Source organism: Octopus sinensis, linkage group LG23, assembly GCF_006345805.1.
Source record: "Octopus sinensis linkage group LG23, ASM634580v1, whole genome shotgun sequence".
NCBI lineage: Eukaryota > Metazoa > Mollusca > Cephalopoda > Octopoda > Octopodidae > Octopus > Octopus sinensis.
This window is the reverse complement of record NC_043019.1, coordinates 27,906,847-27,918,119: the sequence shown is the minus strand read 5'-3', so window position 1 is coordinate 27,918,119 and position 11,273 is coordinate 27,906,847. Positions and strand designations below refer to the sequence as shown.

The window sequence follows — 11,273 nt, the reverse complement described above, 5'->3', positions numbered from 1 at the left end:
CATGCCTGTGCTTAAATTACCCTAAATGCACAAAGAATATGGTTAGTAATATGTTTATGAAAAGGTTAAGGTTCTTTTGATATTTACTATGAACTTGGGACCTTGCAATTATGCAATGAATTTCTTAACCACTTGACCATATTTGTATTTATCAAAACAAGACCTACCTGCTTTGTTTCAATTGGTTTCTTTGCAGTAATATTACTAAACAAATCTCCATCATCGCTGGCCTCACTATCATTGTCTTCAAATAGGTTGCTCACTGGCTTAGATTTTGGTAAATCTGAAAATAAATAAACAAACAGAAATTAAATAACATGACCATCACTGTGGAATTTTTCCACACATACAAGCTTGTCCTTTCAGGTGCCAATGCCACATAAAAAGCACCCATGTTAGAGCTGCATAAACGCACCTATGCCAGTGCTGCACAAATGCACCCATGCCAGTGGTGTGTAAACACACCTGTGTAAACATACTTGTGCCTGAGGCACATAAAAGACACCCAGCATGCTCTGTAAAGTGGTTGGCATAAAGAAGGGCATCCAGCCAGAGAAGCCATGCCACAACAGACAATTGGCTCCCTGCTAGCCAGCTTCATGTCAAACTGTCCAACACAAGGCAGCATAGAAAGTGGACTTTAAACGATGATGATGAGTAGCTGCAGGTCAGCCACATTTATTTGGCTTGTGTTTGCGTATGGAGTTAATAGTGGATGTCAGGTGTTCATTGGTCTCAAGTACCTTTAAGAACTGAGCATCCTGGCTGGTGTTGTCACTGCATCTCATGTATCCAGGTGTTCTCATGTACGTAGCTTATCTTAGCCCTGATGGGGATGACCAACTTGTAATGGACAAAGAGGTCCTGGCAGATTAATTTTTGGTAGAACACTGTGTCAATTTTTCCCTGTCCACAATGTTTAGCAGAAAGTCAAGTAAGGGAACCACTAGTGTTTGGAGGTTTAATGGTGAAACTGTGTTGGTCCATCTTATTGAAATCCTTTGGTATTGTGGAGGCATCCTCATGGGATGGGGTGAACATGAGAATGTCATCCACATACTTGCTGAAGAAGGTTATTATATAGATGTGTGCTAATGTGTGTGACCTGGTGGTTAGTGTGTTGCACTCATGATTGGTAGATCATGGGTTCGATTCCCAGACTGGGCGGCTCATTTTGTTCTTGAACAAAACACTTCATTTCATGTTGTTCCAGTTCACTCATCTCTAAATGGATAACCTTGTGACAGAATAACCTTTCAGTCAGGGAAATGTTGGCCTGCTTGCCTAGCCAATGGAGGAGCATCATTTGCAAGCTAAAACAATGTGAAGTGCATTGTGACCAGTGGTGTATAACAATATCCAATAGTCTGGTCAATACTGTGATACCATGGTATACATATTATATCGTTGTTGTCATGGCACTCCGTCGCTTACGATGAAGGTTCCAGTTGATCCGATCAACAGAACAGCCTGCTTGTGAAATTAACGTGCAAGTGGCTGAGCACTCCACAGACATGTGTACCCTTAATGTAGTTCTCAGGAAGATTCAGCATGACACCAGTGTGACAAGGCTGGCTCCTTTGAAATACAGGTACAACAGAAACAGGAAGAAAGAGAGAAAGTGGTGGTGAAAGAGTACAGCAGGGTTTGCCACCACCCCCTACCGGAGCCTCATGGAGCTTTGGGTGTTTTCACTCAATAAACACTTACGATGCCCAATCTGGGAATCGAAACCGCAATACTACAACTGTGAGTTTGCTGCTCTAATCACTGGGCCATTGTGCATCCATACACACACACACACATATATGTAACAAGAGAAATAGGGAGAGAGAGATAAAAAGAGTAATGAAATAAGAGGTATGGAGAGTTAAGTAGACAGAAATCATTGCTTACCATCTTTTGGTTGGGATTTGAAGCCACTACTGGTAAATAAAGCAGCATTCTTATCCTCCACCCCTTCATCATCATCATCATCATCATCAAACAGACCTTTTTCAGAGGTGGCTGACACAATACTAGATCTATGGCTCTTTGGTTTCTGAGAACTGCTGCTTGTATTGGTTGGTGAAAATAGATCTGTCATCATAAAGAAAATACAGAGGTTATTATGCATTGGGATATATATATATATATATATATATATATATATATATCATCATCATCATCATTTAGCGTCCGTTCTCCATGCTAGCATGGGTTGGACGGTTCAACTGGGGTCTGTGAAGCTGGAAGGCTTCATCAGGCCCAGTCAGATCTGGCAGTGTTTCTACGGCTGGATGCCCTTCCTAATGCCAACCACTCCGTGAGTGTAGTGGGTGCTTTTTACGTGCCACCTGCACAGGTGCCAGACGAGGCTGGCAAACGGCCACGATCAGATGGTGCTTTTTACATGCCACCGGCACGGGGGCCAGACGTGGCTGGCAACGGCCACAATCGGATGGTTCTGTATATACATATATATATATATACACATACATATATATATACACACACACGCAAATGAGGCTGTGTGGTAAGAAGTTGCTTTCCGACCACATGGTTCCGAGTTCAGTCCCACTGTGTGGCACCTTGGGCAAGTGTCTTCTGCTACAGCCTTGGGCTGACCAAAGTGTAAGTGAATTTGGTTGACAGAAACTGAAAGAAGCCTGTCATATATGTGTGTGTGTGTGTATGTGTGGAGGCATGTGGGCTGGAGGTTAGCATGTTGCACTTACGGTTGCAAAATTGTGGTTTTTGGTTCTTGGACCAGTAGATACATTGTGTTCTTGAGCAAAATACATTGCTCCAGTTCACTCAGCTGTCAATTGGCAACCCACCAACAGACTGTTGTCCCATTCATGGGGAATGTTGGCCTGCCCACCTAGCCAGCAGGGTAGCATCATTCAAAAGCTACAACAATGTGAGGAAGCGCACTGTGACCAGCGGTGTGTGACAATACCCAAGAGCCAGGTCGATACAGTAATACAGTGATTAATATGCATACATACAACATGTACACACACATATATATATATAATACACACACACAAACACACATGTCCTTATCAATATTATGCATCCATTTTCACATGCTGGCATGGGTTAGAAGGAGTGTAATAGCTTGTGTCATCCTGAACATACAACAACCAAAAACTGGCCAACTTTGGTGTTGTATATATGGTGTTGTATATATGTCCCGGATGCATTTTATTAAACCACTGACTACCACTAGAGAGGTTTCCCCATGCAAGGATGATTAAAGGGTACTTCTACCCCGTGTCAGTTCTTATTCAGAGTTACTGTCCTCCTAGACAAGTAACCTGCCCACAGATTCCACATCTCATGTGTGTGCATGTGTATCATCATCACCATTTAATGGCCCCTTTTCCATACTTAAATACAGGCATGGCTGTGTGGATAGAGTTTGACTTGTAGCCCTGTGGTTTTGAGTTCTATCCCACAGTACAGCAGCCTGGGTGAGTGTCTTGTTCTGTGGTCTCAGGCCAACCAATGCCTTGTCAGTGAAACTGGAGATCAGAAACTGCATGAGAGGCCATCATGTGTGTGTGTGTGTGTGTGTGAATGTTTACATTCTGAGTGATGCTGCATGACCTCATTTGAAGAAAAGAGGGATATTTTATCCTATGTTCATGTCCAATTCCCTGCCCTATAAATTTTGCACCTTTTGACTGGTGACAACCTGTGGAATGAAATGTCTTTTACTTAAAAAAGTTTGGGGTTGATGACAAGAACATCTGACTGTTGAATACTGTCTCATTAAGCCTTGTCTAACTCATGCTAGCATAGAAGAAAATGGACATAAAAATAATGATGATATATGCATGCACACACACACCAACTTGGTGCATGCAATTGGAACAGCATTAAATTAAAATCACCATCTGTGTATCATGCTAAATGTATACATATTTCTAGAAGGCATGCAGCTGTGGAATTGCGTGAGATAAAATCTCTTCACAGACTTGTGTTAAAAACCCAGTATATATCAGAATGAGATCAATATAGTTCCTGCAGTGACTAAGAAGAACAATAAACATGTTTTGCCTTTCTTGATGCTTGTTAATGCTGTGTACCCAATTATCACCTGCTTAAATAAAATTCAAGCCTTGATATATAGGAAACTGAATAAAACATTCACTGCTGTTGCATAAAGCTTGCTGAGCTGAAGAAAAATACAGTGTATGCAATTGAGATTATACAAAAAACTGAACACTTACCATCAATTTCGTCATCACTGAAGCCATGAGATGGTGGTGTTTTTCTAGACTGATCTATGGAAGGTTTACGTGGAATGTCGTCAAAAAGCCCACCCTGTATGAAAAAGAAACAGTCACAAAGTGAGGACAAGTAAGCACAAATTGTTGGTCATCAGGACTACAATTAGAAATATTACACATCATTAACATTGTGTTTTGTATTATAGTAGCAGCTACTGTCATCTATGACTCAGTGGTTAGAGCATTGAGCTTACAATTGTGAGGTTGTGAGTTCGATTCCCAAGCTAGGATGTGTGTTGTGTTCTTGAGCAAGACACTTTATTTCACATTGCTCCAGTTCACTCAGCTGTAGAAATGAGTTGCGACATCACTGGTGCCAAACTGTATCAGCCTTTGCTTTTCTCTTGGATAACATTGGTGGCGTGGAGATGGGGAGACTGGAATGATGAGCGACTGTTGGTCTTGCACATGCAACCTTGCCTGGTCTTAAGCCTTCGAGGGGAACTTTCTACGTGCAATTCCATGCTCATTTATGACTGACAGGGGTCTTTATCCTTTACTGTCATCCATCCTATATCCAACATTACACCACAACAACAACTGCAAGGTATCATTACAATCACTGCCACTCCAACCACAACACTGCAATACCCACCACCACTATGACTACAACTACAGGAGTCACATTAATCCTAACCATTAGACACAGTTGAATTACAAAAGGATTATGTTGACTTTAAACTATGCCCAGTAGCAGGGTCCTGGTTTGGGAGCTCTAAGGTTTTGTGAAGTGTGGAACCATCTCTTAGCCACTGACAGGTTTTTATTTCTGAGACTTTCTTCTCCTAGAGAGAATGTCTTCATTACAACTGATGAATACCATTTGTAAAGAACCCCTTCAGTCATGAATGACCATGGGATTGCACCTAAAAAGTTACATTCTGAAGCACAAGTCTGGTCAAGGTTGTTTATGGAAGACCAACAGTCGCTCATGCATGCCGGTCTCCTCTCTCCACACCACTGATGTTATCCAAGGGAAAGGCAAAGGTTGACACAGATTGGCATCAGTGATGTTGCAACTCATCTCTACAGCTGAGTGAACTGGAGCAATGTGAAATGAAGTGACTTGCTCAAGAAGATAACACACATCCTGGTACAGGAATCGAACTCACTACCTCATGATTGTGAGCCCAATACTTTAACCACTGACGGCTGTTGCTTTTCTGGGTTTCTCTGCCCTTTGATGGATCTTGTTGTTCATCCCACAGGGTGTCCAAAAATCACCCAGCTCACCAAGCAAGCTTGGTGCTGGGTTGCTGGTTAAGTCACTGACGACTTGAGCATACAATAGGTTGTACTGAGTTACACGTTACCAGAACTGTAAGAGCAATCTGACACACATATTTAAAGAGATAGAGAGAGAGAGAGTGCAAAAGCAATGTGCTAGTTACCAGCCAACAGCAGTCAGCTCTTTCTACTTACCTCTTCATTATCATTATCAGAAAAGAGACCCTTTTTAGCAGGGAACACATCAAAGGCTGAGTTATCTTCTTCAGGAAAACCACCAAAATGGTTTATGGCTGCAGAGAAAGAGAGAGAGAGAAGAAATAAATACCAGAAGCAAAATTTAAATAAATAAATATAAATAATAGAAAAACAATAAAAAATTAACCCTTCTTGGGGTTAAAGATGTTAGTAACGTTGGTTTGTATGGAGCAGCCATGTTGAAGTGGTGACAAACATTACTTCACAGCATAATCACTACTTTTATCTCTTTTAGAGGTTTTCTAACTGGATAATTTGCTAGTTGCAAGATCAGTGACTGTTGTGTCACTTGGTTTTCTATATATTGTGAGCTGGAATGAACTACTGTTCTTTCTAGCTGACAGGTATTCACCACTGAAGATGGGCAAAAATAGGCTGTAACTGGCCAGTTTGGTGGTTGTGTCAAGTCGCTAGAAGAGGGTAAGAGTTTGCTCCCCTGCTTCCAATATATATTGGGTGCTGATTGCATTGATAATCAGCCAGAGGAGGCATTCTCTCGGGGTTAAAAAATGGTAGTAACGTCGATTCATATGGAACGGCCATGTTGAAGTGGTGACAAACATTAGTTATTTTGCTTGTTGAAATTAATTTAAGAAACTGAATTTTTAATTAAATTTAAAACTGATTAAAATGAGCCCTGGGGCTGACCTAAAGTTACACAACAACAGTTAAAGCCTCCAATACCTTCTTTAACAATAAAAACAGAAACTCATGAGGCAGCCTCTGAGTGGTTGTTGGACCTGTTAGAAATAGCAGTTAAATATCCCTCAAAGCACATCTTACTACTTTAAAGAAGATCAGACAGTTTTGATGGTCTTGTGTATCAATAAAAATAACAGGATGGTCGTAAATGGAATGCCTTTGATCATAGGCCTGTTGGATTAGACCTGCCCTGGGTGTAAACAATAACAGGAAACCTTTATGTATTTCTTTACTGCCCACAAGGGGCTAAACATAGAGGGGACAAACAAAGGGATTAAGTCGATTACATCGACCCCAGTGGGAAACTGGTACTTTATTTATCGACCCCGAAAGGATGAAAGACAAAGTCGACCTCGACGGAATTTGAACTCAGAACGTAACGACAGACGAAATACGGCTACGCATTTCGCCCGGCGTGCTAACGTTTCTGCCAGCTCACCGCCTTTATGTGGTTACCTTCAAGAAATAGCAGCCATGTACCCTTCAAATGACACCCTACCATCTCAAATACGGAAGGATATATTCAATAATATGGTCTATTGTAACTTCAGATGAGATGGCCATGGTTGGAATGCTTTTGATTGTATGTCTGGTTGGATCAAGTCTGACTCAGGACTAAGTAACAACAACAACAACAGCAACAGCAATAACAAGAACAAAAGTGTTTATTGTACCTGGTGTAGGTTCCTTAACAGTGTTCTTTCTGGATTTTGTTCTCTTTTTTTGTGAATTACTGGCAGTTGAATCTGGAGGTAAAAAGAAGATAAATGGTTCATTTCTTGTGTATGTATAAATATGTTTGTTCCTTCTCGAGCCATCCCTGGCTCATAGGGCCGGTTTCCCAGTTACCTTGGCATATAGGTTCCCCACCTGGACGGGACGCTGGTCCGTCGCAGGTGAGCTGCAAGATGCAGGAGGAAAGAGTGAGAGAAAGTTGTGGCGAAAGAGTCAGCAGAAGTTTGCTATTACCTTCTGCTGGAGCTGCGTGGAGCTTAGGTGTTTTGCTCATAAACACAAACATCGCCCATTCTGAGATTCGAACCCGCGATCCCTCGATCGCGAGTCTGCTGCTCTAACCACTAGGCCATGTGCCTTTACATGTATAAACATACATACCATATTTTCTGGCATACAAGCTAAACTTTTCAGACCCAAAATTCCATGTGAAGTGCAGTAGGATTTGGACAAACAGTGATAATATTTGAATGTTTTCACATCTTGTTTAAACTCTATACATCAATTTATGTAGCAGTAAGCTCTCACTTTAGAAGTTATGAGGACATGATGTTATTGCTCTTAGACTTCAGTAAAATCCTTGACCATGTCTGGAATGCGAATCTGTCATCAAGACTTCTCACTTACAGGCACCAACCTTCCCTCACCTCTTCCTATCACATCATATCATTGTCGAATGTGTTGACAGAGCTCTTTCCACCCGACTCTCAATCAACTCTGGTGTTCCCCTTTTTATCAGTTATGAAAAAACAAAACACTGATGGCATCAGTCTTTGCTGTGTAGAAAAGGAATGCAGGATATTTCCATTCATAAATTAGAAAATTACTATTTTTAAATCTCACAACATGAGATATTCAGCAACAGCACTTTATTTCCATTCATATTTTCAATTTCTGAATTTCTGCGTTTTTTTCATTTTGAACCTGAGCAGACAGACATACTGTCGAAATATTGTTCAATTCAATAAACAGAATCAATCCCTGTTTATTACAAATCATATCGCATCCTTCTTATTGCTTATTTACATTCATGAAGAGTTACATCAATATTCGTAAATTATTATTATTATCATTATTAATAATATTAATACTCTTTTACTTGTTTCAGTCATTTGACTGTGGCCATGCTGGAACACCACCTTTAGTCAAGCAAATCGACCCCAAGACTTATTCTTTGTAAGCCTAGTACTTATTCTATCGGTTTCTTTTGCCGAACCGCTAAGTTACAGGGACGCAAACACACCACCATCAGTTGTCAAGCTAAGTGGGGGGGACAAACACAGACACACAAACATATATATATATATACATATATAAGACAGGCTTCTTTCAGTTTTCATCTACCAAATCCACTCACAAGGCTTTGGTTGGCTCGAGGCTATAGTAGAAGACACTTGCCCAAGGTGCCACACAGTGGGAATGAACCCGGGACCATGTGGTTGGTAAGCAAACTACTTACCACACAGCCACTCCTGCACCTGTGGTAATAATAATAAAAATAATAATCTTTACTACTATAGGAACAAGTCCTGAAATTTGAGGAGAGGGGCAAGTCGAATACACTGAACCCAGTGCATAACTGGTACTTATTTTATTGACCCCTGAAAGAATGAAAGGCAAAGTCGACCTCAGTGGAATTTGAACTCAGAATGTAAAGACAGACGAGATGCTGCTAAGCATTTTGCCCAGTGTGCTAACGATTCTGCCAGCTCACTGGTTTCAAAGTTTGCCACAAGGGCAGCAAATTTTGAGGGATGGGATGAGAATCAATTACATCAACCCTAGTGTTCAAAAGGATGAAAGGCAAAGTTGACCTCAGCAGAATTTGAACTCAGAACGTAAAGATGGATGAATTCTGCTAAGCATTTTACCTGCCATGCTAATGATTCTGCCAGCTTTCTATTATAGGTACAAAGCCTGAAATTTGGGAGTGGAGTGGGTAGTTGATTACATCAACCCCAGTGCATAACTGGTACTTACTTCATCGACCCCCAAAAGGATGAAAGGCAAAGTTGACCTTGGCGGAATTTGAACGCAGAATGTAGCAACAGACAAAATGCCGCTAAGCATTTCGCCTGGTGTGCTAATGATCCTTAATAATCATCATCATCATCATCATCGTTTAACGTCCGCTTTCCATGCTAGCATGGGTTGGACGGTTCAACTGGGGTCTGGCAAGCCCGAAGGCTGCACCAGGCCAGTCAGATCTGGCAGTGTTTCTACAGCTGGATGCCCTTCCTAACGCCAATAATAATAATAATAATAATAATAATAATAATAATAAATAAATGATGAGATGACTGACCTTTTCTTTCTGGAACTCCTAGTCTGGCCGCAAGCTCAGCCTGGAGACTACTTTTGTTGAAAGGCTTCTAGAAGGAAGAAAAACCAAACTTTATGTTGTGAATGGAATTAAGAAAAGAAATATGTTTTTAACTCTTTTAATGCCAACCAATCAGGGATTACCTCAGTCCCTATGTTACCATACTCCTTGTATTAACTAATCCTGCACCTATCAAATCAAGGACCACCTTAGCCTCTATGTTACCATACTACATGGTCCTAATTAATCTAGGACCATTTGTTGCCCCATATCATCATACTTGTTAAGAACCAAATAGGAGGCTTCTATGTGGTCATTTGGCATACTAAAAATAGCAACCAAATAGCAAATCTTTCCATCTTGAAAAACTCTCGCCATAACACCCCAGGACTTGTCTCTTTTGCTGAACCACTTAGTTACAGGAACATAAACACAGCAACACCAGTTGCCAAGCAGTGGTGGGGTACAAACACAGGCATAAAAACTCACACACTTAGATATATACATATGATGGGCTTCTTTCAGTTTCCGTCTACCAAATCCACTCACAAGGCTTTGATTGGCCTGAGGCCATAGTAGAAGACACTTGTCCAAGGTGCCACGCAGTGGGACTGAACCTGGGATCATATGGCTCCAGAAGCAAGCTTCTTACCACACAGCCATGCCTTACAGAGTATTTTGAAAGTACTACAAGTTAAACAATCTAAGCCTTGTTATACTCCTTAGTTTTGCTATTCTAGCAGAGGAAAGAAAAATTACCTCAGGAGTACTTCCTTTGTCTTCATTCTCCTCCTCTTCCTCATCTTCATCTTCGTCGCTAAAACTGCGGTCAACTTTTGGCGGCTTCTTCTTCTTCTCAAAGCTGTCGTCTTCCTCATCGTCAGATCCACTTTGGGAATCTTTAGTTCCAAACAAATCACCGTCACTGTCCTCTGAATCATAGGTTGACTGTCAACGAAAGAACATTCAATTGTTTATTACATAAGATTGGTTAAGAGACAGGTTGTTACATATGGATTGGTAATTTAATTAAGAGATACATCTTTACATACAGATTAGTTATTTAATTAAGAAATCCAAACTAATTAATGAATTTGAGATATAGACAAGGCAGAATAAATAAATAAATAAAATAAATAAACATACATACATATATATACACATACATACACATATATATATACATACATATATATACATACATACATATATATATATACATACATATATACATACATACATATATATACATACATACATACATATATATACATACATATATATACATACATACATATATATACATACATACATACATATATATACATACATATACATACATACATACATATACATACATACATATATACACATACATACATATATATACATACATACATATATATACATACATACATACATATATATATATAAATTATATAGAAAGAGAGGGAGGGAGGGAGAGAGAGAGAGCAAGAAAGACTGTGACCATTGTATCCCAGAACCACTTCTGGTTGCTCACCAGAGACATCTATATTGGTTTTGAGATGTAGACGACATTCTTCAATGTGGACATGAGAAGCTTCCAATAGCATTAAAACACACTATATATACACATTAATATATCAAGAGAAATTTTACAGTTGTCCAACTAGCTAGAAATAGTAGCTAAATCTTTCTCAAACCACAGTGTGTCTTGCCAAAGGTCTCAGTCACTTGTCATCTCTGTGAGGCCCAATATTTGAAGA

The 11,273-nt window shown here is 40.1% G+C and overlaps 1 protein-coding gene across 3 annotated transcripts in view; it reads right to left on the bottom strand.

Annotated features, from left to right (window-relative positions):
* LOC115223378 (WASH complex subunit 2) overlaps window positions 1-11,273 on the bottom strand; it is a 123,732-nt gene that overhangs the window by 97,477 nt on the left and 14,982 nt on the right. For all 3 annotated transcript variants that reach the window (XM_036512581.1, XM_029793885.2, XM_029793886.2), the window contains exons 10-16: window positions 10,285-10,473; window positions 9,508-9,574; window positions 7,142-7,213; window positions 5,703-5,800; window positions 4,221-4,314; window positions 1,897-2,079; window positions 168-283 (exon numbers count right to left, since the gene is read on the bottom strand). In XM_036512581.1, the coding sequence (XP_036368474.1) occupies window positions 168-283; window positions 1,897-2,079; window positions 4,221-4,314; window positions 5,703-5,800; window positions 7,142-7,213; window positions 9,508-9,574; window positions 10,285-10,473 (819 nt within the window). The remainder of the gene's footprint in view (window positions 1-167; window positions 284-1,896; window positions 2,080-4,220; window positions 4,315-5,702; window positions 5,801-7,141; window positions 7,214-9,507; window positions 9,575-10,284; window positions 10,474-11,273) is intronic.